A 26,574-nucleotide genomic window follows, 5' to 3' on the forward strand; every position below is an offset into this window, starting at 1 on the left:
GTCCTCCGTTACTATTAGATGTAATGACTAGAGATGAGCGAGTACTATTCGAAACGGCCGTTTCGAATAGCACGTACCCATGAGATTGAATGGAAGTGGCCAGCATGCAGAGTTTGCCGGTGGCCAGCCACTTAACACCCTGCGTCCATTCATTCCTATGGGTGCGTGCTATTCGAATAGTACTCGCTCATCTCTAGTAATAACTCTTGCCTAGAAGGATGTAACGTATGTAAAAAATATCCCAAATCTCAATTCAGATAACTTAAAGTGCAGCTTATTTCATCCCATTCATGCAAACAGATTGGCACTGTATTCTTGTCAGTACATTGTAAATAAAAAGCAGATTAGGACCGGGGTATACCGGATGATAGTTCTCCAGGTCCGGTCGCTTTGTTAGTTCAGAGCTCAGTTTTTGGCCGCACAGTAGACGTAGCGTACATACAAGTATAAAAGACTAACCACAGACACTAGTAGTCTGGAGTGGACATAAAAATAATCAAAAATGAGGCGAGTAAAAATATCCAATTTAAAATACATAACACTATAAGACGGCAAAGGCATCTTAAATATTGAATAGTGAGCCTTCCAATGGGGCATACACATGTATCAAGACCTTATATATAAAAAAACATTACCCTGTTCAATTGCTGATGCCCCCTGCTCACACTTCATTGTAAACACAAAGGATTGTCCAGAAGCATTTGTACATATAAGGGCTAGTTCACACGGGGGCAAGGAGGTGGATTTTGACAGCGGATTTCGCCTCAAAATCCGCCTCCATACAATGGTGGTCTATGGAGACCAGTAGCGTTCTTTTTTTTTTCTGCTTGTGGCATGTCGCCGCTAGCAGAAAAAAGAAGCGAGCTGTCGCGGCTTCAACCTCCGGAGTCAGCCCATTCGGAGTCGACTCTGGGAGGGGGAAGCTGCAACCGCGACGGTCGTGGCAGGCAGGTTTTAACCAGAGAGTGACGCGGCTCCCCGCGTCACTCTTGGTGCCAAAATCCGTCCCCCCGCGTGAACGAGCCCTAAAGCCGTTCTCCAGAATTTGCTGCGCTCTTCGCCCCCAAATCCGGAGCAGATTCCTCCTGAATTTCACCTCTGAGGGTAAGTTCACACAGTTTTTTGGTCAGGATTTTGAGGCCGTATCCGCCTCAAAATCCTGACCAAAAAGACGGCTCCCATTGAAACTCATTCAACAAACCGGCTCCCGGAAAAAGAAGAGAGATGCTCATTCTGTCAGGCAGACTCGCCTCGCGACATCCGCCTGAAGACACTTCCTCCCGACTAGGCCCATTCATTTTGGCCTAATCTGGAGCGGAGTGCGCGATTGGATACCAGTGGACTGCAACGGCATCCAGTAGCAGCTACTGTATTTTGGACTCCGCCTCAGGTTCCGGTCCAAAAAAACCCCGTGTGAACTTGGGAGGCAGAGATGGCAGCAGGATACAGAAAAAAGAAGCGTCCTGCTCGATCTTGCCACGGATTTAGCGGCTGATTCAGACACAGGGCCCACAGCTCGAGACTCCTTCCTGATTAGGCCCATTCATCCAGGCCTAGTCAGGAACGGGATGCCGCAACAGAAGGCTAATGCACTGCATCGGTATTCCGTCGTGGCTAGACCGCGGCTAAAATACAGGCGGCAAAAAATAAAGAGGAATTCCTCTTTATTTTCTGCCACGTGAACCTACCCTAAGGCTGAAGCCCCACTTTGCGGAAATGCACCTTTTTTTTTTTTGCGTTTTTTGAGCCAAGGCCAGGAGGGGATTGAGCAACAAAATGACGCAACAAAATCTCCAACAAAAAAAAGCTGCGATTCCGCAACGTGGGGCTTCAGCCTAAAAGGTCTATTCCGACTGCATGGAGAGAAAAAAACAAAAAAACATTTTGTTCCCCTGCAGTTTTAGCCACGCAGTCTGGATACACCCTACAAGGAAGGGATTGAAATGTGCTTGCAAACCACTTTTCTTCCGCTGCCATAGAAGCAATAAGCTAGGTAGGGATTTCAGTCTCCGCATTGTGACGAATATGAGGACTGCAGTGCACGTGGTAACAATGAGAACAAACTCGAACAGGCTGAGGATTTTGTACATGAGGAAGAAATGTTGTATAGCCTGAGCAACGGGAACAGAAGATCTAAAAGAAGAGAAAAAAAATAAATATATAGAACATGCCTGAAGGGTTCGTTTCATTACATCCTAGTGGAACAAAATCACTACCTTTCCGCAACTCCGACAGTGATGTCGCCTTCGTAATAGCGTGAAGGGCGCACAGCAGCTCGTGCACTGGGTACTGGCGCTGTCTGGAACCCATTCTGGAGGTTCTAGGTAAAGGCAAGAACAGCAATATAAGGATCACATATTCATTGATGACAAAAGAGTAGCAAGGATAAAACCCAGGTTACAAAAACGCATTTTCGTTGCAGATTTTGGTGTGGTTTTTTTTTTTAGTCAAACCTGGTAGTGGCCACAGAAGGAATAGGAATTTTTGTAGACAATTCTTATACTTCTCCTTTCTGCTCAGTCCATTTTCTGCAAAATGGGGTCTTAGCCTAAAGTTATAGGCCATGTTGTATATTAACATTTTCTAATACAGTCCAGTCATATTAATGTGAGCACCGCCTATATTTGGCATCAACGTTAAATAACCAATGGCAGAAGGCACGTGTCATCAGCCATCTGGGTGCACTCATCACTGTGGAAGGCACCATGGATCAACACAAGTATGCATCTATCCTTGCGGACCATGTTCACCCCTACAAGCGAAATGTTTTTCCTCAGGATGATGGCATCTACCAGCAGGATAATGCGACGTGTCATAAAGCTCGCAGTGTACGTGCGTGGTTGGAGGAGCACCAGGATGAGGTTACCGTACTCCCTTGGCCAGCAAATTTCCCGGAATTGAACCCAATCGAGAATCTGTGGGACCACCTCGATCGGTGGATGCTCAACCGCGTAACCTAGCGCAGCTGGCCACGGCACTGGAGTCGGCATGGCTCAACATCCCAGTGATCATCATCACAACATCTCCTCTCTTCCTGCACGTCTCGCAGCGGTCCGCTCTGCCAAAGGGGGTTATTCTGGATTTTGACAGGTGGTCACATTAATGTGACTGGACTGTGTATCTCACTTTGATTGGACATGTCAGCAGCAACAAGCTACTACATAAAGCTAGATCCACTCCATTTAGTGAACTAAAATATAGAACAGTCACAAAATAAATCTAGTTTCGTAGAGCGTTCCCTGGAGCATGGCCTCCTGTCCCAACCCCCTTCTCAGACAACTTACCCGTCGGTGCTGCTTCCTGTTCTTTTCGGCAAGCGGAGCAATCTGGTAAACGAAGGGAATCTCCAGGTAATTCTATGACAGATATGGAAAAGGTTTATGTTAAATTATAATCTGTAAATCAGTTTCCCTTCTACTAGTGCTTGGGTGAAACTACCACAGCGACAGATACAGCAACTGCTATGCAGAGCACCAGTGGCGTAACTAGGAATGGCAGGGACCCGGGGCGAAGTTGTATCATGGCGCCTCCCCGACCCCCCCCCCCCCCCCCCCCGACCAACACCAACGACCTCGACCAACCGACACCCCCCAAACCTGCATTTCTGTGCAAACTATAATGCCCCATAGTGGCCCCTACAACAGTATTATGCTCCATTGTGGCCCTGCACACAGTATTATGCCCCATAGTGGTCCCTGCACACAGTATTATGCCCCATAGTGGTCCCTGCACACAGTATTATGCCCCATAGTGGTCCCTGCACACAGTATTATGCCCCATAGTGGTCCCTGCACACAGTATTATCCCCCATAGTGGCCCCTACAACAGTATTATGCCCCATAGCGGCCCCTGTACACAGTATTATGCCCCATAGTGGTCCCTGCACACAGTATTATGCTCCATTGTGGCCCTGCACACAGTATTATACCACCTAGTGGTCCCTGCACACAGTATTATGCCCCATAGTGGCCCCTGCACACAGTATTATGCTCCATAGTGGCCCCTGCACACAGTATTATGCTCCATTGTGGACACCCATGAACGACTATTATACTCTTTTCAGACCCCAGAGTATAATAATTGGAGACCCGGGGGGGCGGGGGGATAAAAACATTTTTATAAAAAATGGCTCCTATGCAGTCTTCGCCGCTGTCGGCCATCTTCAATGATGTCCGGGATGTCATGTGACCGGGGGGGCCTGCGTCATGACGCATATGGATGCAGGTCCCGGTCAGGTGACGTCACGCAAGTAGGCCCGAAGCCTGCCTGGAGTACGGAGAGGTAAGTAATATTATGGGCCTCCGATCATTATACTCCCCAGAGTATAATGGTGCTTGTTGGGCCCACGGTGTGACTTACAGATTCCGATCCCTGCCAGGATCGGTAAGTAAATAGGGCCCGGTACCGGCTGGAGTAACTCCAGCCGGTAACAGCCTATTTAAAAAAAAATAAAAGTAGCAGTAGTTACTGTCCCCGGGCCCCCTAATGTGCCGGGCCCCGTGGCAGCTGCTACCCTGGTAGTTACGCCACTGCAGAGCACAAACTAATGAGGTGGGGGGGCGCTCTTCACTCCTGATGTGCAGCAAATATTGACTATGGCCCCATTCTTTAGTTTTAGTGTGCAGCCCCTGGTTACTTCTACTGTGTGCACACTGTTGAAATGCAAATGTTTTTCTTTAATTTTCAATCTTCCATATTATTCTCATACTATCGATCCTAATAGTGTGATCATTACGGTATGTACAATATTATTTTATTGTAACATTGCTATGTATAAGAGCCCTGTGATATTACCGTGTGCATTTTCCCTGTCCTCTGATGACATCACTGTATGTTACTTTATTCCATGAACCCATTACGTTGACAGTAGCTGTCAGTCAACCGTTTTTAATGGGAGAGGGGAATCAGGCTGATTATATAGGTGTTAAATTCGCCGTCAACCAAAAGGTTGTTCATCCAACAGCTATTCCTTCCCATTTCCCTATACATATGGGCAATCCCAATAGAGAGGAAGTCCCTAAGTCCCCAAGTCCCTGCCAGATGCATTATCTATTATGTCCCCCTAGTTTACTGCTATATACATTACGTACTTTGCGTATCCGCTTGCTGCCTGGAGCTCACCGCCTCAAACACAGTTTTTAGAATAACACGTAAATCGCTTGCAAAGTTTGTCTGTAGTTGGTCAGCAACACCTGTAAGACAGAGGACTAGAATCAAGATGGAGATACGAGGCTGCAACCTGCTACGACCAAGTGTCGGAGGAAAACTCACCAGCGATGCATACAAAGAGGCGATGCAGCATATCACTGTCACTGCGGTACCGGGAGCGCACATTACTGAGCCTCGATTCCCTACAAATGGAAAAAAAAAAAGAAGTTATTTTTAACCCTTTCAGTGCCAATTTATTTTGCTCTTTCTTGATTCAAGCGTCACTATCCTCTGTATTTTCTGCGGTACGATCCCATTTTTGCTTTGCTTTCAAACTATCCAATAAAGTTTATCTCCATTCAGAGAACAATGGCTTGAGATCTCCCAAGATCCTCACCAATTCTCAGACTATGGATCCCCTGTCCTGGTGGAGTGGCCGGGTGCAGCGCCATTCATTTTCTATGGGAGCCCTCAAAGAGACGCTTAAACCACAGTGCATTTGGAGGACTATAATCCTCAACATGGGTGACAAGATACATACAAAGGTTGTTTTTATTATATGCACGTACCTAATAGAACAGCGAACGTGCAGACTGCGGAGAACGTCTGTGGGTCGTCTTGTACCGTTCTGTAGTTTCACGTCTTGGCTTCTTACGTAGTCACGATCTACGGCTACAATACATTGCGGAGTGTTTATTGCGCTCTGAGCACAGGTATAGTATGCGCTAGATACGGTACTATTACATGCACCAGTGTTACTAGGAGGATAATTTGTCCAAGATGCATTTTGCAAAGTCTGTTCAGTAGAAGACGACAACTTGGTAGATTGGTCGCTGTAGCCAGGAGATGAGGAATCTGGAGATGTTGGCACACAGGAGGACAGGTTTGTGGAAGCGTCTTCTGAGGAAGAGCACAAGGCTCTCTCGAGGGAAAATAGCTCAGACTCAGTCAATACGCAGAGTAACTCCCTGATCGAAATAAATAAAATTACAAGGTCAGCGTTACTATACTTTTTTTCTTAGAATATTCTGAACAACTTCTGTCCATCCAGTTCAACTAAAAGGATGGGAAAGGCCAGGAATGAACTTCATATCTTTTCTATACTATACGTAAGGCCTAGTTTAAAGTTCCCAATCCTGTGCCCGACATAAAATATAAAAGTATAACCCGATGGATTTCATAAACTGCCACTAGAGGGAGCTTGCTGCGCTATCAAGTATGTAGTGGGGGTTAAGGGGATATTGTCACTCCTTAGGGAGAGACCACCATTTAGGTGTGTGGAGTCTTATTAAGCCATAGACGCTCCCTTTAACATCATGCCCGACCTTCCCAGAGGCCTTTGCTGCAAATGATGTGAGATTTTACCAAGCCAATCTTCTCAGCCAAGGACAGCTGTTTCAATCTGATTGGATCTCTTCAGCCCGGCGCAGAGAAGACTGACTTGGTAGAGGTGAGAGGCTTCTAGACAGGGTTAAGAGATTATCGTCACTCCTTAGGGAGAGACCACCATTTAGGTGTGTGGCGTCTTATTAAGCCATAGACGCTCCACTGTGAAGAGGATCATGGGAAGAATATGCAAATCTGTCTTCCATGATGTAATTAGGAAGACAGTGCCTCAGTCATGCAGCCCAATAGAGGGCGCTCCCTTTAACATCATGCCCAACCTTACCAGAGGCCTTTGCTACAAATGATGTGGGATTTTACCAAGCCAGTCTTCTCAGCCGAGGACAGCTGTTTCGATCTGATTGGATCTCTTCAGCCCGGCGCAGAGAAGGCTGACTGACTATCAAGTATGTAGTCAGCTCTAATGCCCATCTGAAGGGCTGCAGGCAGCCAAGCATTGTATTATCCAAACTTAGAGCTAAGCCCTCATTCACATCAGCGTTTGGATTCCATCCAGGGGAGTCCGCATGGGGACCCCCGAACGGAATACAAATTCAATTGCAAGCACTGTGCTGCAAAAGCACACGAACCCCATAAACTATAATGGGGTCTGTGTATAGACTCTAACTAGGCAATAAAACATAGGAATTTGTTATTTTACTCCTGTTTTTTGCTTTAAAACCTTCAGCCTTAGGACTGTAGACAACGGCCTATTTTTTTACCAACTGCAAGACTGTACAGACCATAAGTAAGCACAAAACATTTGCCATTACCTTATTTTTATCAGCAGGCCATAAAATGGACTGAAAAGTTCACACATCTCCTCTGGTTCTCTCTCCAGGTTTAATGGTCCATCAGGGAATATCAGAAGCCCACTGAAAGAAACCATTTAGTCACTGTACAGACCCAATACAGTACATAGATATTAACATTAAACTAAAAAATCTAAAGTTTTGGAAACAATACAGCGTGGCCAAAATCCATCAGCTCCAAAGGAAACGTCAATCAGTGGACTAAGGAAAGGACACAGGACATCAATGGGTGGCGAGAACTGACATCAAAAATTCCCCTGGCCACCCTTAGGACATACATGGTCGTCCAATGTCAGCAAGAGATTAAATTCTACAATTCTGTAATCAGAATCCATCCCCTATTCTATCTGACAATAGTCCCAATTTACTACAATGCAGAGGCTCTGACCAGCAGAAAGCCATATCTGACTGTTGTGCTGTGAATGGACGACCACTATGCAGAGGCCTGACTGTGGAGAGTGGAACAGAGCAATTCAGGTCATCGGATGGGTGTGCATGTTGCTATACATGCTGAACACCAGGTGGTGCCATACTATGTAAAATAGGTCTTTTTTTACTGGATGATTTTGGCATTGAGCCCCACTCTGTGCTGGACCAGGTACCCTGGGCCCAGCAGTAAAATGCATTCTGAGGGCCCACTGTACAGATAGCTGCAAAGATTACCTGGCAACTATTTGCAAATTCCTAAAGCACAGATACACTTAAAGGTTTCTGACCTGAGGCGTGACTGTCTCTTGCCTCGAGCTAGGCCCCTCTTAGCTCTGTAAGCCTGCGATATGGTCTCATACAGTAGCATGCAGCATGGGGAGCATGGGGCTTACTCTGGCTCATGCACCCACCAATGCAGGGGTAGGGAACCTTTGCCCCTCCAGCTGCTGTGAAACTACAACTCCCAGCATGCTCCATTCACTTTCATGGAGTTCTAAGAATAGCAGAGCAAGTATGCATGCTGGGAGTTGTAGTTTTGCAACAACTGGAGAGCCGGAGGTTCCCTACCCCTGCACCAGTGAATTCACCCACTTCCTAATGGGCCGGTCCAAAGCAAGGCTCTGTGTCCATGTCTTGTATTACAGGACACAGCTGACGAACTATGGCTGCCTCAAAGCTTTCTTTGGGAACAGCTTACCTGCTCCTCATGATGGGTTCATATCCTATCCTTGAGTCCGGATTTTTAAAAGGGCCAAACACTCAGGCCCGGTTCACATCTGCGTTCAGGCCATTCTGTTCCAATCTCTGCATGTAAAATGCGGAGAAAAGTCCTGCAAGATGCATTTTTCATGTGGAATCCACACGGACCCAATTATAGTCTATGGGATCCAGGGTCAGACTGGCCCAGCAGGGAACCGGTGAATCCCCTCAGTGGGCCCCGAGCCTGACTATCAGCTTTCATTTAACCTATGCAAATGCACTTGTCAGGGACTCTATCGGGCTCTTCAGGGGCCCGATTGGGTTCCTGACCGTCCCAAAATGGGCCAATCCTTGGGAGTATGAGAGACCATTAGCAGGCGCAGGGTCTTCTGCTCCCTGCGCTGTACACTGCCGTCATGTAGCAGGACCTGTCCTGCCCCTCCCTCCACACAGATCGGAGTGTGCAGGGGGAAGTCTGCCGGCTGCTGCAAATGAAGAAGAGCTTTCACCACTGCCAGACAGGACAGAGCTGCACATGAGCCTCCTCCATACCCAGTGCACCGAGCCAAATGTAAGTACATTTTTTGGGTACAATACGTGTATATATTTGTGTAAAGTGTCTGGTATACTGTGTGAGTCCTGTATGTTTTTAGATAGGTGTGTGTGTGTGTGTGTGTGTGTGTGTGTGTGTGTGTGTGTGTGTGTGTGTGTGTGTGTGTATGTATATATATATATATATATATGAATGTATGTGTGTAACTGTATGTTATATGTATTAGGCCTGGTTCACATACAATGCTAGTATGCATAATGGTAGACATGTATAGAATAAAACACAGAAAGACACTCATGCTGGATATACTTAGGCCTGGTTCACATCCGCGTTCAGTATTCCTTTTCGGGAAGTCCGCTTGGGGTCCCCCAAACAGAAACCTATGTGCATTAAAAAGTGGTGAGCAATGAAACCACATGGACCCCATAGATTATAATGGGGTCCTTGTATTTTCCACGCAGTGTCCGAACGAATCATGCGGAGAGAAAAGGAGTGCTTGCAGCACTTTTCTCACCACACCATTCATGCAGACACTGCATGGTAAACACATGGACCCCATTATAGGCTATGGGATCCGTGTGTTTCATTGCTCACCGCTTTCTAATGCATATAGGTTTCTGTTCGGGGGACTCCAAGCGGACTCTCCGAATGGAATACCGGACGCAGATGTGAACCAGGCCTAAGTATATCCAGCATATGAGTGTGTTTCTGTTTTCTTCTGTACATGTCTACCATTATGCATACTAGCATTGTATTTTACAGTGTGATGTTCAGTATATTGAGATGTTAAAGGGGTTATCCAGGAATTACAGTTCTCTACAAGGGAAAGGTGAAAAATAAGAAAAAAAACAAAACCCACACTCGCCTGTCCCCGGTGTCTCCCACATCCATCTGGTCCAGTGGCTCCCGGAGCGTTGTTCTGGCAAATGTCATCGCCACACATGACTGCTGAGGCCAATCAGTGGCTTAAGGAAAGGACAAGTGACGTCACACGTGACATATGTGAGTGATATCCCGATTCCTTTTCTTAGGCTGCTGAGGCAGATGATTGACTTCATCAGTTACGTGTGGCGGGGACTTAAAAAACTCCAGGGCACCGTTGGAGCAGACAGGGGTAGGAGAATCAGGGACAAGTGAGTGTGGGTTTTACTTTTTTTCCTTCACCGGCCTCCTTGTAGAAACCTGTAATTCCTGGACAACCCCTTCAAGGATTAAGCCCAACTGAGCGAAACATAGCAAAAAACACTTTCTATTTTTTTTATGTAGATTGTCAGCCCCATATAGGGATCACAATGTACATTGCTTTTCCTATCCTGTCTTTTTTGTAGAATGGGAGGAAATCCATGCAAACACAAGGAGAACATACAAACTCCTTGTAGATGTTGTTCCTGGCAGGATTCAAACTAGACGCTACCGTGAGGAAGGGCGTTCCTGACTGACTGTCAGAATCGCTCTTCTGACGATGAAGATCTACGGTACTGGCACAGAACGTGAAAGCTGATAGTGAGCTGAATTCAGCGCACGGTTGGCTTTCTAGCGTTGTATTAAACCTCATGTGCCCCAGTTGGTGAAAGGTCCTCTTTAAGGATTAGGCGCAACAGCAAGACGCAGCTACAAAAACATTTTGGGAAAAAAAAATTGCGGTGAATCTCAATATATTTTTTCCACAGTGTTTTTCATTGAGCTTTTGTCCCCAGCGCCCCGTTATCCTCCCGCCTGTGTCTGTTTGGTCTCATGGCCTCATTTCTGGAAATCCTGTATCTAATTGGTCTCAGCGATCACATGAGGTGCAGGACTCCCAGCAAGGAGGCGCCGGCGCGAGACTGAATGGACACTGGCGGCGGGCAACGGAGCAACGGGGACAGGTGAAGGCGCTTTTTATTTATTTTTTTATTTTCCAGCTCATGAGTTGCTCCAATTCCTGGACAAATCTTTAAAGGGTTTATCCATCTTTGTAATATTGATGGTCTGTCCTTAGGCTAGGCCATCAATATTACATCTGTGATGAAACAACAGCCAGGACCTCTGCAGATCAGCTCTTCCAGGACAGCGCGGCTATAGGGAATGGTAACATTTCTAGGAGCCGCGCTGTTCACTTTCCATACAGGCTGTAGCAGTAGGTTTAGGTAGTGCGTTGTTGCACTTCGTATGGTGGGTGAGCAGCATGGCTCCTGACATGTTATTACCTTTAGCCGCCCTGTCTTGGTATCACTGGTCTGCAGGGATCCTTATGGTGGGCCCCTAGAAATAATTCCACTGGTGGGCCCTAGACACCCCAGTCCGACATTGATGGGGTCCATGGGTTTCCTTAGGTAACCACTTTTTTTTTTTATGCGGATAGGTTTCCGCTCGGGAGGTCCCCAATCTGACTTCCTGAACGGAAACCAGAACCCAGATGAGAATCAGGCTTTAAAACCACCAAAGGTTATGTCAGGCAATATCAGCAATTTTGCATTATAAGGGAATATAAAGGTTTCCTTTAAAAGCAGAGTGGGATGGAACAGTAAGCAGGGCTATGGGTACACACCAAACCTCCTGCTGCAGCCCTGAATATAAACTCACCTTATAATTGCCAGGCGTGGAATGGAAATCATCAGCTCTGGTTCACAGTCATCGATCATTTCTTGAGTTAGATAGCCCCTTTGTAGTGCTCTGTAAAGAAAAAAAAAATTCCCTCTGAAATACAGGCAAAATCCCAGATGTCCAAAAACTGCCATCAGGAGAATCTTAGATATATTAAATAGCTGTCTGGTGCCATCAAAATTGTCAGGTCTGGCCAGTATACATCTAATGCAGGGGTAGGGAACCTACGGCTCTCCAGCTGTTACAAAACTACAACTCCCAGCATGCATACTTGCTCTGCTGTTTGGAACTCCTATGGAAGGGAATGGAGCATGTTGAGAGTTGTAGTTTCACAGCAGCTGGAGAGCCGAAGGTTCCCTACCCCTGATCTAATGCCTATAGCTAAAATAACAGCTTCAGACCCAGAAAGAAGACCCTGACCACAATGACTATTAAGCAACAGCCCCTCCTTTAGACTACAGCCTGCACATAAGAACCATCAATTATTTCCTCTATTGCAATCTCCACAGCTGCTCGGCCCCAGGGAATTCCTTTCTAGTCTCAAAAAGACAATGCCTGAAAATTTTTGTTCTCAATAGCATAGAAAAGTTAGGGAATTTTATGCAAATTTTGTTACTTGTTTTTTTAAATAAATAGATTGTGTTTTCCTACTCGTATACATTACTAACTTCATTCTGCTCACCTCAGCACTCAGTAGAACATCTTCAAGCAAGGTAATCCCCACTTTAATAATAATATATAATAAATTTTATTTATATAGCGCCAACATATTCCGCAGCGCTGTACAATTTGTAGGGTTCAGATACAGACAGATACAAAACAAAGAACGTCATTTCACACAATGGGACTGAGGGCCCTGCTCACAAGAGCTTACAATCTTACTTTAGGCTAGGGTCCCACTAGTGTTTGGCTTCCATTCTTCGGGTCTGCTTGAAGACTCAAAGAATGGAGATGAGCGAGTAGTTAAATACTCGATATTCGTTTCGAGTAGCCCCTCAATATTAGACTACTCGAATCGAACCCTATTATAGTCTATGGGGGAAACACTCGTTTCAGGGGTAGGCAACATTCAATCAAACTGAACTCACCAAGTCCACGAGTGAGGGTCGGGCTGGATTCTCCGAGAAGTCTTCTCCGTGCAGCGTCCCAGTGTCGTCATCCGGCAATGAATTCACTCTGCTAGGCATCGGGCCTGGGCAGAGACGACTGCGCATGCCCGCACTACAAGAAAATGGCCGCTTACAGTCAATGTGGCCATTTTCTTGTAGCGCGGACATGCGCAGTCGGCTCTGCCCAGGCCCGATGCCTAGCAGAGTGAATGAAGAGCTGGAAGATGCCACAGGGACGCAGCGAGGAGAAGACTTCTAAAGATAGGAGAAGAACCAGCGTTGATTGGCCGACTGTATAGCATTCGGCCAATCAATGCTGGTTCTGCATCGAATTTTTCCATTCAAATAGCGAGTGGTACTCGATCGAGTACGAGTATTTCGAATACCATAGTATTCAATCAAATACCTACTCGATCGAATACTACTCGCTCATCTCTAATGGAGACCTAATCTGCTTAAGGCTGGGGCCCCATGGGCCGGAAAAGCCGTGATACGCCCACGGCGGAAACATCACGGGAGAAATCGCAGCGTTAATACAGTACTTGCAAAGTGGATGGGATTTATGTGAATCCCATGCCCACTTTGCGGTAAAAACCAATTATAGCCGGCGGCTTTCCCATAGATATAACAATAACAAAAAGTTCACAGAGGAAAACTCTGAACTTTCTGTTCAAAATGCTGCAGGAAGAACAGAAATGCGTTCCAAACGCGGTTGTTCCTGCAGCGCTTTCGCACGGCGTCTCTGGCCTGTGGGGCCTTAGGGCTTGTTCACACGGGGCAAGAGGGGGTGGATTTTGACACAGAATCCGCTTCAAAATCTGCCCCCTCACAATAGAGGTCTATGGAGACCGCTGACAAAATGGCCTTACTTCAGGCGGATTCCGCCTCAGGAAATCAATACAAGTCAATGGGGGCGGAAAAACCGATAGTGTTTTTTGGCAAAAAACGCCCGGTGGTTTTTCTCAAGGTCCACTCACTGTGCTGGAGTCAAAAACGGGTCAAAAAACGCTCCAAAAAAAAAGCTTCCTAATTCCTGAAGTGGATTTTTTCCTGACCAAATTCCTCAACCACCCTAACACATGTGAACTAGCCCTAAGCCTAAAAAGTGGTTAAGCAGGGTCAGCCGGGTTTCTGCCTGAAAGATGCCGAGAGAGACGTCCTACTTGCATTTTTCAAGCAGATTCCAGGACGAAAGCGCCAAATGGCGTTCGAACAGCCTAAGACTGTTCCGCACTACTGTAACATTCACACTTGTATAAGAGAAGCAATTGGGGTCATAACATTACAGGGTAAAGTTGATGCTGAGGTTGAGTCAGGTCACGCTCATGGTTTTGTAATACTGACCTGGACACAGTCTCACAGAAGAGTACTGCTACCTGCTGCTGCTTGTAAATTTCTTCAGGAGTCTTTATGGTGACCACCAATGACATATACCTGTCAAAGAGTCAAGTAAAGGAATTACGTTACATTGCAGCAAGTCTACACATTTCCATATCTGGAACCAGATTCTTCTTATGGTGACATTCACTATTCTCCATTATTGAGGGGATATCGTCACTCCATAGGGAGAGAACCACCATTTAGGTGTGTGGAGTCCTATTAAGCCATGAGCGCTCCACTGTGCAAAGGATCATAGGAAGAATATGCAAATCTGACTTCCATCATGTAATTAGGAAGCCAGTGCTTCAAGAATGCACACCAATAGAGGGCGCTCACTGAGAATGTGCAAGTCTATCTTCCATGATGTAATTAGGAAGCCAGTGCCTCAGACATGCAGCCCAATAGAGGGCGCTCCCTTTAACATCATTTCCACCTTCTCAGAGGCCTTTGTTTGCAATAATGTTGGGATTATACCAGATACAGCCAAGGACAGCTGTTTCGATGTTGTTGCATCTCATCAGCTTGGCGCAGAGAGGACTGACCTGGCAGAGGTGAGAGGCTTAGACAGGGTTAGGGGGATATCATCTCTCCTTAGGGAGAGACCACCATATAGGTGTGTGGAGTCTTATTAAGCCATGAGCGCAAGGGAACATGGGAAGATATGCAAGGATATGCAAATCTGACTTCCATGATGTAATTAGGAAGCCAGTGCCTCAAGAATGCACACCAATAGAGGGCACTCACTGAGAAGGTCGGCATGATGTTAAAGGAAGCGCCCCCTATTGGTTTGCTTGACTGAGACTCTGTCTTCCTAATTACATCATGAACATAGACTTGCACATTCTCAGTCAGCGCCCTCTATTGGTGTGCTTTCTTGAGGCACTGGCTTCCTAATTACATCATGGAAGTCAGATTTGCATATTCTGCTCATGTTCCTTTGCACAGTGGAGCGCTCATGGCTTAATAAGACTCCACAGACCTAAATGGTGGTTCTCTCCCTAAGGAGTGACGATATCCCCTCAACCCTGTCTAAGCCTCTCACCTCTGCCAGGTCAGTCCTCTCTGCACCAAGCTGATGAGATTCAACAACATCGAAACAGCTGTCCTTGGCTGAGAGACTGTACCTGGTAAAATCCCAACATCATAGCAAACAAAGGCCTCTGAGAAGGTCGGCATGATGTTAAAGGGAGTGCCCTCTATTGGTTTGCTTGACAGACTCATGGATGATAGACTTGCACATTCTCAGTGAGCGCCCTCTATTGGTGTGCATACTTGAGTCACTGGCTTCCTAATTACATCATGGAAGTCAGATTTGCATATCCTTCCCATATTCTCCATTATGTCAATTCTATAAGCCAGACAAACAATTTAGCAAATACGCACCTCAGCTCAAACTCAGCACACAGGTTGTCATACTGCAGCAGAGCCTTGTGGGTGGTTTCTGGATATATTCCAGGATCTTCAAGGCTTTGCTCTCTTAGAACCCTTCTCAGGCAATCCAGACTTTGTACGAGCTCCTGGGCTAGGGGTCGAAGTAAAACTCCATCTGACTCTTCCACTTCAACATACGTGCCTCCTACCAAAAGCTAAGAAAATATTCATAGTGAATAAATTATACTCAGAAGATTATGAAGATTACTACTGAATTTAGACGCAACCGTACCTCAGCAGCAAAGAGGAGATGAGTTGTCATCGCGTTATTTACCGAGTCATCTGGAAATTTGACGTGATAGTCTCTTTGCCGTCTCTTTGAGGACACACAGTGCTCTAGAATTTGCTCCAGTATTGCAAGCATGCGCTCCTGCAGGTAGAATTAAAATTCCTCAAGACAAGTTGAATAAGTTCATTGGTTGACAAAATTTGGCAGCTACTGTCATTAACCCTTATGGAAAAGGAACTAGGAAGATAAAATAGTTATGGCTGGGAAAAGCCAAAGTCAGTGGTGACGGCACCGACCCATAAGGCTACATGGTAACTACAAAGATTGTGGTGTCGCCTGTAATCACTTCACTAAGTGAATGGAGTTGCATTGCAAACCCCAGGATGACCGACAGTAGTTGCAAAAAAAAAATTTGAGCAATGCTTGAGATTTTTGAGACTAGAAGTCATGGTCCATTCACTTACACTGAAGGATTCACAAGCTTACACGTCGATCTTTGCTCAAGTTACTATGTAGTCCTCGCTTCAGGTGTCTGCAGCCACATAAAAATTGTGATCAAAATTGCTATATAAAACCAACATCACTAAAGGTAGATGAATGTTTTTGCCGTTCGTTGCAGGAGAAGATACACAATAGCTAAAAAACGTTAGTTATTCTGTGCCTAAACAGGGCACAACTATGTAGGGACCACCAAAAAAAAAACTGTACATGTATAAGATGTCTAAACGTATCAGAAGACCATAGGTGGTCACCCAGCTTATAAATTATTTACAACATCTGACTTACCTGGCCGTTGTGTAGCTGACTGAGTAAAACCAAGTAGTTCTGAGTATCCTTCCGCACGTCGAGACATTGTAATTCATGGACAACCGAGCTCACCTCCTCATCGATGTAAAAGAACTTTGCCAGCAGACGCGGATCTGACTTCTGCATAGAAATAAGAGCAATAAGAACACTATCTAACACTATCTAACACTATCTAACACTATCTAACACTATCTAACACTATCTAACACTATCTAACACTATCTAACACTATCTAACACTATCTAACACTATCTAACACTATCTAACACTATCTAACACTATCTAACACTATCTAACACTATCTAACACTATCTAACACTATCTAACACTATCTAACACTATCTAACACTATCTAACACTATCTAACACTATCTAACACTATCTAACACTATCTAACACTATCTAACACTATCTAACACTATCTAACACTATCTAACACTATCTAACACTATCTAACACTATCTAACACTATCTAACAAAAAATAAGCAATAAATTCAAGGATCATACAACACTGTACAACAAAATTTTACAACTCACAACTTCCTTGAATGTTGAGCAAACGTGACAGTAATAGCTACAAGCCTAGACAGCATGTACCTCAGTGGTATATCATATAGTGTTATAACAAAGTAGACTGTAGGCTAAGGCCCCATGGGACATCCCACAGCAAAAAAAGCACTGCGGGAAAAACCGCGGCGGCAACGCATTACGGTTCTTCCAACAACATTTTAAACCAAAAGTTCACCTCTGAGGACTTTGTTACAATTATACCTTTGGGGAACCCGCTGGTGTTTCCGAAGGTATAATTGACATGCTGTGATTTCCAAAACCACGCCAGTTTCGGAAGTCGCAGCATGTCCGCATGGTAATTTTTACTCCAAAGTGGGCAGGGGATTCGCTAGAATCCCATCCACTTTGCCCGTACTGTAAATTGCTGTGATTTTTCCTATGGGGCTCCGGCCTTAAGGTAGCCTGTCCCCAGGGAACTGGATATAAAACCAGACAGTGCATTGTATAGGACACCATGCCGAGCACCGTACGATCATACCTTTAGATAATCCAATAGTTGTGCCATTTCCTTGAAAAGGCGTCCCCAATGCTGCATGAGAACTCTCCAGCACCGCCTCCATCTTTTTCAGGAACGGCCTCTCTGCGCGTCTTCTTCCGGAGCTGGATTCAAACTTCTACGCATGCGCAGTCAGCTCTGCCATCGGGACTTGGGCAGAGCCGACTGCACTTGCGCGTGGCCATTTTTTGTGGCCGCTTACCCCAGCTTACTGTGTAAGCGGCCACAAGAAAATGGCCGCTTACACCAGGCGGGCATGCGCAGTCAGCTCTGCCCGAGGCCTGATGGCGGAGCCGACTGCGCATGCGTAGAAGTTTGAATCCAGCTCCGGAAGAAGGCGCGCAGAGATGAAGATGGAGGCGGCGCTGGAGATTTCTCTTGCAGCATTGGGGACCGCCCCCAGTGCTGCGAGAGAACTCATTTGCATACCGACGAAAAACAGATTTCTACCGAACGGCGGCGTGGAGAAGACATCTAAAGGTTGGAGAAGAATAGGCTTTCTTAAGGTTATTCCTACGTGTGATTGAGAAGAAAAAAAAAAAATTTTCATTTTAATGATAGAATCCCTCTAAAATTTGCCTGACGTAGCATCACGGGGCACTTTTCACAGAGAGTCCACAGTGGGTTTCCCCTGCAGACTTTCTATAGGGAAACCGCCAGCATTTCCATAGGTATAATTGACATGCCCCGAATTCCAAGGCAGAACATACTGTCAGGCTTGAATGATATTGTTGACTTCATTTTCACAATGGGCCGCTGTCTTATCAGCCATTAGCTGGCCGAGTTATCTGTAGCCGAAAAGGTAAATGGAGCAAAAAGATATCGCCTATCAAGACCTGCCTGATAAATATGTCATTAGCCAACAGAGATCGCAAACTAATGAAGCTCGCTCGAAAAATGGCAAGTTAATCTTTTTTCTTTAGGTCAACAATTGCAAGAAAAAAAGAATGCCAGGGGTTTCTCTTTATAAGAAAAGTCTACAAAAGAAAGTAAAATGTAGAAAGCAGGTGTTCACGTCTACGCGGACATAAGAAGGGAGCCAGAAGAACATGAATCAGCCGCTTGGCAGGTTTTACAAGAAGCTGCGATAAAGCAGAACGCTGCAGGAATCACGGCGTGGGTCATGTTTTGCTTTGGGGCTGGGTGTTCATGCTTTAATATCTGCGTCACCATGAGTGTCCTGTGATCGAGGCGAAGCGTGTCAATACAGGTTCCAAACGGAAAAGAAAAAAAATCTATCATTTTTAACATTAAATATTGGCAAGTTTTTAGAAGGAGGAAAAAAAAAAAAAAGCACAACCCTTTCCTAAAAAATTAAAACCCTTACCCTTAGTGTTTCTTTAGGCTCCACCTTTGTAGGTCTAAGGCGCTTTTTGTTGCAGATTTTGCAGCGGTTTTTTGAGCGGATTTAAGAGAAGTTAAACAAGACCTTTTCAAGCCACTTCTGACTTTGGCTCAAAAAACCGCAGCTAAATCTGCAACAAAAAAAAATATCTTGGTTTACGTAACGTGGGCCTAAACTACTGCAGACCATTATGAAGATGGAGACAGTCACAAAGATGGAGCTCACAGTATAATCTTCTCGAATGTATAACGAGCATTTAGACGAGTATAAAGGGAAACAAAATAACGAACATGTCTTCAGCAGGAAAGGATGGTACTGCCTCTAGCTGTCCCGTTGTGAGAAATATAGCAGTGCAAAGAGAAACGTGAAGGAGAACTGCAAGGATAAGAGTATGACAAAGTGGAAACAGTGTGGAATACAGCTAGATGGGAGTGCATGGATGGAAAATACATATGCTACCTATACTGAACTGGCTCTTTACAGAGAACAGGTCACTAATCCTAACATGTGGTACTTCTATTGAATGATAAGGCATTATTCTGCAAAAATATATTTCGGAGCTTAAAGACATGGTTTCAACAAACTCTGGAAAAAATGTATAGTACTGTATAGGCAATAATATTGTATATTATTATAAAGCAGTTTCCCCTCAGTCTACCTTACACTAGGTTCGCTGGCCCAGTCATTCGGGCCCACATTTGGACCTGCACAACAGAGATCCAGTCCACTAAAAATGCGGGTACCCACGGACACCCATAGACTATAATGGGGTCAGCCAGGTGTATATTGGGTTTCTGCCGGTTTTATACTCAAACCAGTGGAGAGAAAAGACGACTGTGGAGGACGTATCGCCACCGGGTCTCCTACATAGACTCCTAGCCATATACTCTTATCACTGATCTGTCTGGAGATGGACTATAGATCAAATGACTCATGTCTAGAAGTCTATAGGAAGGTGAAGAAGGCGGAATGAGCAGGAAGTGCAGGAGATAAAGACACACACTAATATATATATATATATATATATATATATATATATATATATATATATATATATATATATATATATATATATATATATATATATATATATATATAGGCTGTGCCTGATGCTAAGGCTACTTATGAAGGCTTCCATCGCAACCAAAGTAATTGACTCACACCCGTGCAGGTTAGTAATTCTCTACATATATCCTGCAGCTGACAGAACGTTATAGAGATTTGCTATACATCTTACACCTTTTTAATAACTTGGTATTATGGCTATAATATATATATATATATAGATATATATATCTCAGGAAAAAGGCACAAGCAGCCAATAAGACGCAAATAAATTCTCCCAACCGTGTGCATTGTATGGCAGCTCCTCTCTACAAAACCTACAGGTACAGAATGCAAAAAGGGGGAAACTGCCAAACACAGCAGGATGTAAAAGTCACAAAAATAGCGTTACTCCTCACGTACACAACAGATTGTCCTGATAAGTCACGTATGGCTTAAGCAGTGACAATAACCTGTACCCGTCAGCTTTATACCGTCACTGTGCAGGAACCAAGAATGAATCCTTGTGCCGCTTGTTGACATAACTAAGAGGGCCCGTCACTCAGGTTAGGTCTGGCCTTCTGTTATTAGAACATGTATACTATTATTGTTGTGCTTTGCAGGGATCACGTCTTAAGACGGGTTATCTAGGCCAGTGTTCCTTTTCAAGCAAAGTAACCCTTAGGCCAGGTTCACATCTGTGTCTGTAATCCGTTCGGGGGAGGGTCTACACGCGGACTACCAAACGCATTGGCAAGCAGTGTAAAGTGAGAGCACACGGACCCCATAGACTAGAACGAGGGCCGTGTGCTTTCCGCATGAGTCATGTGGACAGGAACGTAGATCGTGAACAGTCCGCATGGGCTGTTCAGAAAGTGCAGCCCCCTCCCACTATTCTTCCAAAAGATACCTGTGACAATGTCCCAGAGTGATGAAAAAAAACAAAACAAAAATTAAGAAGAAATCCCACCTACATATGGAGGATAGCAGTTTGTCACAAATATTCTAACAATTTCGAGATTTTGGGAGTTTGTCACCCACTAACCATTATAATCTCTAGTATCTTCCGATCCTCAGAGGCGGGCTGTAAACAAACAGACTGCAGAGGCCTGTGATTGGCCCTCAGCAGTCATGTGACATAATGACACATAGCATCACCCTGCTGAGGGCCAATCACAGGCCTCTGCCATCTGTTTATGGGCCTCTCAGGGTCGGAAGAGACTAGAAATTATATGGTTAGTGGGTGACAAACTCCAGCAGTCCCCAATATTCCTCCAGAGACCCAAACAGGGAGCAGACCCAGCGCCAGAGCCCAGGAGATGTAAGTAACACTTTATTCACCTCCCCTGGGGTTCAATAACTATATACTCTGAGTATATAGTTCATGAGTGGAAAACCCCATAAACTACCCCCAGAGGTGCCCACACTTAAAGGGGAGAACCACCAATCTAGACTGCTAGCAATGCAACAGAGCTGCCCTGTGTTATTAAATAAGAACACAGCAGAAGACAGGAAATGTTGGCATATAAAGTGTCCCTGTGGCAACTAAGGCTCCGCTCATTCTGACACGTAAACACGTGTCAGAGTGAGCGCTGTAAAACAGAATCCCATTGACTTCTATGTGTGCCGTCTTACGCGCGCTACCCATTGAAATCGATGGGTTAAAAAGCCTCCCATTGATTTCAATGTGTAGCGCACGCGCAAGACGGCACACATAGAAGTCAATGGGATTCTGTTTTACAGCGCTCACTCTGACACGTGTTTACGTTTCAGAATGAGCGGCGCGTTACTCCGTGGGAATGGAGCTTTAGACTCATCAGTAGTCGGAGTCATTGCGATATTTTCCTACCTATAACCCTCTAGAATTGTCTGGACTTACTTAGGATGTGTCACAATTTGCAGTTTTGCAGGAAAAATCAGATCGGTGTGAACCAACCTCATAGAAGAGAGGCTGCCATTTGTAAGTCTTTCAGATAATGATAAATTATATCAAGTTTTGTTGTCCCACAATAAGACGTCGAGTCTAGTTAGATTTATCTCCTCCACCTGAGTCGTTCCAGGTGACTTCAAGTGCAGACTCCGACAGTCTCCATGCAGATGTGAACGCGGCTCAAGTGAATGAGGTACAAAGTTTACCTAGTGTTTGTATGCAAACTAAGGCCTACGTGTTATGGCTAAACATATCCTCCGCCACGATGAGTGATCGGTTCTTCTACCCAGTTCTTACTAGTATGTGATGTCCACATTTCTCATTGACGCCTTCTCTCCTAACCCCCTATGTATTTCTCTATTTTAAGCATGTGTTCACACATCAAATGGTCAGAACGAAAACATGGTTGTACATACTGTGGATGCGCCATGTAAGTAGGAGATCGTATTAACCCTTTCATCAAGTCAATGTAAGGTCTGGTTCACATCTGCATTTGGGAAGTCCACATGGGGACCCTCCGAATGGGCTACCGAATGCATTGGCAAGCGGTGTGCAGTGAAAGCACATGGACCCCATAGATTATAATGGGGTCCTTGTGCTTTCCGTGCAAGTAATGCGGACATGAAAGTAGGTCACGAAGTATTTTTCTGTCTGCATGTTCTATGCGGAAAGCACATGGACCCCATTATAGTCTATGGGGTCCGTGTGCTCTCATGAGCTCTCCACTTGCCAATGCGTTCGGTAGTCCGTTTGAGGGGTTCCCCATGTGGACTCCCCGAACGGATTACCAAACGCAGATGTGAACCAGGCATTAGCAGCATACATTGAGTGATCACCTTCATCCATCTCATGAGCAGTAACAGACCTCTTACATTTAGACATTGAGACCCCACTTTGCAGAAACGGAGCTTCTCTTATTGCAGATTTTGCTGCGTTTTTTTTTTTTTTTTTTTTTTTTTTTTTTTTTAGAGCCAAAGCCAAGAATGGCTACAAAAGGAATGGGAAATATATAGAAAGTCCTAAAACTTTTACCATCTGTTCAATCCACTCAAGCTGTGTTTCCGCAATGTGGGGCCTCAGCATTGAGGGGTTCTTCACCTATTCTTAGGGCGGGTGATCAATATTAGCTCAGTGAGAATGTAACTTTATCACCCAACTCCAGTGGCACAGGTTGCTGCAGCGGGAGCAGTGCTGCAATACTATTTCAGGCCGCTATACATCATTTGGCGCTGTGCTGTTCCAATGCGTTTCGTTGAGTGCAACAGCTAATTGGTGGAGGCCCCAGGAGTCCGCCCCTGCTGATCTGAGATTGATAACCTATCCTAATACAACAATCCCCCGTAGGGGTAAATACTACTGCTCTACATACTGCACTGAATACAGGTGTAAGGGACAGACTCTTCCAGGCAATGCTAGTGGGAAAAGTAAAGAGCATGGCCGTGAAGCCAAGGGATAAAACACAAAGTTATATAAAAGCGGTGTGGTGAGGTTGCACTGCAAAAACTGCAATGTACCCTTTATCTTATATACCAGCAACATGAGTTGGCCCTTATCCATTAAAGGTTTTTCATTTGTTTTTAAGATAATCATTTTTAGAATTTTTATTATTAATAATAATTTTAAAACTACAAATAAAAATTTAAAAATATTTTTAATTTTAAAAATTACTATGAATTTTATTTCTACTATTAATAATATACTTGAGTATAAGCCAAATTTTTCAGCCCAGTTTTTGTGCTGAAAAAGCCCCCCTCGGCTTATACTTGAGTCAGCAAAAAAAAAAAAAAAAAAAGGATTTTAAAAAAAATAAATAAATGTTCTAAATCCCTGCTTTCCCTAGAATACATATAAAAGTAGTGCCCGGTCTACTGAATATAGGGGATCTGCAGTGCTCCTGTTCTGTCGGGAAGGGGTTGATAGGAGCACTGCAGATCCCCTATATTCATCCAGACTGAATTCCAAGTGGGGGGGAAGGGGAAAAAAAAAAAAAAAAAAAAAAAAAAAAAAAAAAAAAACAGTCCTGAATCTCAGGGAAGGGGCAGACAGACAACCAAAACACCCCCTCCCCTTCCCCAGCAACTACTGCACCCAAAAACTCCGACCATTTTAATTTTTGAAATTTTCCAGTATCTGCTGCATTTCCCCCCTCGGCTTATACTCGCATCAATAAGTTTTCCCAGTTTTTTGTGGTAAAATTAGGGCCTCGGCTTATGTTCGGGTCGGCTTATACTTGAGTATATACGGTAATTAAATATTATTAGTATTAATAATTTTATTTTTACTATTCGTTTTATTTTTTTAAAATTAAATTTTATTTATTAATTATTATTCCCATGATGAAAGACACTGGAGTTTAGAAAGTGGTTTGATTTTTTTTTCCCATGTAGATCTAAAAGGTAGAGTCCTCCAGGGAATGTAAAGATTGAGAGTCCTCAGTAGTTGATACCTGTCAAGATTTGTAAAATCTCATAATATGAAGAAAAATAAAAAATGTCCTTCAGACTCGGGACCATCTTCTAATGACCAGGTCAGGACGATTTGGGTCACTAAACTCCAAGCCAATGGCCCTTTGGGTGGTTAAGTGTCCCAAATCGACCCAAGACATTCCCTTTAATGATTCAGTTGACCTGTACCCCAGCAGCTCAGCTTTCACCTATGAAGGAGTCTGCCTTAAGAAACAAGTTGTGCTAGGAAGAACAAGGCAAAAAGCAAATTATTACATGATTCAGACTAGAACTACATGACAACTTTACCATATTTGGCCTCACATTGGGTTGCAGCCAGTGACTCCTTGACTAGCTTAAGCAAATGGAGTCACATTGCAATCCCCAAGGTACTGCCACCTATAGTCACAAGATAACTGAGCACTGCAGGGAGACACAGAGTGACCTGGTGATATTTGGTCGCACGATGGGAATGGTGGCCAAAGTCACCACCTAGTCCTATAGCCTCATACTGAAAAACTAACATTTATAGGATTTTCTGATAGGGACTCGCTATAGGCTACAGGTCAGACATCTATGGGCTTCACATATGTATATAAAGAGACGGTATATTTTATTAACAATAGGACGGTACAATCTCACATCACGTCACCTACATGATATTAACATTTACAGATGGAGCAGAGATGACCCAAACTTGTGCAACTGGTTAAACCACTGCAGAGGGAGAGAGATACCTTTATTACAGACGACAAAAAAAAAAAAAAAAAAATTAAAATGTGGGTTTTTTTATAGTCTTTTTTTGTCTAAATACTAGGAATACTGCTGGTGACTTAGGGTGGGTTCACACCAGCGCCCTGTTCTCTGCTTTGCAGATTTCCATCTTCTGCCCAAGAAACCGGACAGGAGACGGAAACCAGCAGTCAGTTTTCAACACCATTCACTTGAATGGGTTTGCAAAGTGACCGCCCGTGAGCGTCTTCTGGTCTCCGCGGCGAAACCGTTTTAAAGTCGAACATGCAGGACTTTGTGTCCAGTTAAAAAAAAAAAAAAAAAAAAAAAAAAAGTTTTCACTGCGGAGACCAGAAGACGCTCATGGGCGGTCACTGACTGCCAGGTTTCCGTCTCCTGTCCAGTTTCTCGGGCAGAAGACGGAAACCCACAAAGCAGAGACCGGGTGCAGGTGTGAACCCGCCCTAACTAGTAGGGACAGATTTTCCAGTATACACGTGTATAATATACAATGGATAAAACATAACATTTATCGATTCTCAATAGAGACCAACCCCATCATCAATGAAAAAGGGGTATTCAAAATAACGGGACATGCTTACCAGTTCCAGTAGATAATGTAGCATCACAAACTAGGGTCAGACACATTGGGTACAGTAGACGAATACTGAAACACCCTGTCACCCCAAAAATAGAGCCCTAACAAGGGCGGTCCCAAAACTGACCCTGTGTGTCTCCACCCAACGCGTTTCAGGGGATATTGAGACCAAGGACCGCACCACTATCAGGTACACTCAGGGTGTGAAGCTCCGCAGCTTGGATCGCCGGGTCCTTCTAAATATACACTGATGAGCACTTTTGCAAAACGCGTCGGGCAGGGAGACATCAATAGGACTGTTTGGGTTTTGTGCCTTTTGATGAATACTGCTGGTCAGTGCGATGCTAACATTAAAGTTAGTGGATAGTAAGAGTCAGTGAGTCCCCAGTCCTAGCAGAGCGCCCCTTTAATACTTGCACCATCCATGTGTAGCACACAGCCTATGCTAACCCCGGGATGGATCCGTGCTCACACCTGACTGACTTCACATCCCTGGAACAGGTCTAACAAGTGCAGGCTACAGGTGAGGGCAGGTTAACCCTCTCTATGCTGCAGCGGCTGTATACGGTCAGTCCCATGCCCAGTATCTCCTAGGATGGGGCACATACAGGGGACCAGAGCTCAGCTTCCATAGGAGGAGGGGGCAGAAGCTGCGAGTCCTTACCCCAGGTGAGCGCCCCCTTACCTTAGGTCTGTTCAGCCACCTCCGCACCACAGCAGGTAACATGCTCCGTCCTGTCCGCAGCCCTGACTCCTAATGCTCCTCTCCCGTCAGCACATGACTTCTCCCACACCTCACTCCTCCCTCACCTGTTCAAACAATGACTGGCGTGCTGACGTCACCGACCTGA

The 26,574-nt window shown here is 44.9% G+C and overlaps 2 protein-coding genes across 2 annotated transcripts in view; one reads left to right on the top strand and one right to left on the bottom strand.

The window, feature by feature from the left end:
- NSD1 (nuclear receptor binding SET domain protein 1) overlaps positions 1-26,574 on the top strand; it is a 274,149-nt gene that overhangs the window by 89,463 nt on the left and 158,112 nt on the right. The window lies entirely within an intron of this gene.
- LOC142203941 (lateral signaling target protein 2 homolog) lies at positions 1,881-26,528 on the bottom strand. The gene is made up of 13 exons (XM_075275058.1): positions 26,409-26,528; positions 16,543-16,683; positions 15,760-15,897; positions 15,480-15,682; positions 14,061-14,150; positions 11,587-11,676; positions 7,305-7,406; positions 5,718-6,116; positions 5,272-5,351; positions 5,091-5,192; positions 3,281-3,356; positions 2,217-2,331; positions 1,881-2,133 (listed from the first exon to the last, which is right to left on the bottom strand). The coding sequence occupies exons 1-13, from the start codon at positions 26,448-26,450 to the stop codon at positions 1,990-1,992; spliced, it is 1,722 nt and encodes a 573-aa protein (XP_075131159.1). The 5' UTR covers positions 26,451-26,528; the 3' UTR covers positions 1,881-1,989.

The sequence above is a fragment of the Leptodactylus fuscus genome, chromosome 5 (assembly GCF_031893055.1).
Source record: "Leptodactylus fuscus isolate aLepFus1 chromosome 5, aLepFus1.hap2, whole genome shotgun sequence".
Taxonomy (NCBI): Eukaryota; Metazoa; Chordata; class Amphibia; order Anura; family Leptodactylidae; genus Leptodactylus; species Leptodactylus fuscus.

Bases quoted from the DNA above. Each gene is read 5' to 3' on its own strand.
- LOC142203941 (XM_075275058.1), bottom strand. From the start codon at position 26,450: ATGTTACCTGCTGTGGTGCGGAGGTGGCTGAACAGACCTAAG. The intron at 11,677-14,060 runs GTCAGTATTACA...TTTTCTTTACAG, and splicing joins TTCTGTGAGACTGTGTCCAG to AGCACTACAAAGGGGCTATC. The intron at 5,352-5,717 runs GTACGTGCATAT...TTCCATTTGTAG, and splicing joins CACGTTCGCTGTTCTATTAG to GGAATCGAGGCTCAGTAATG.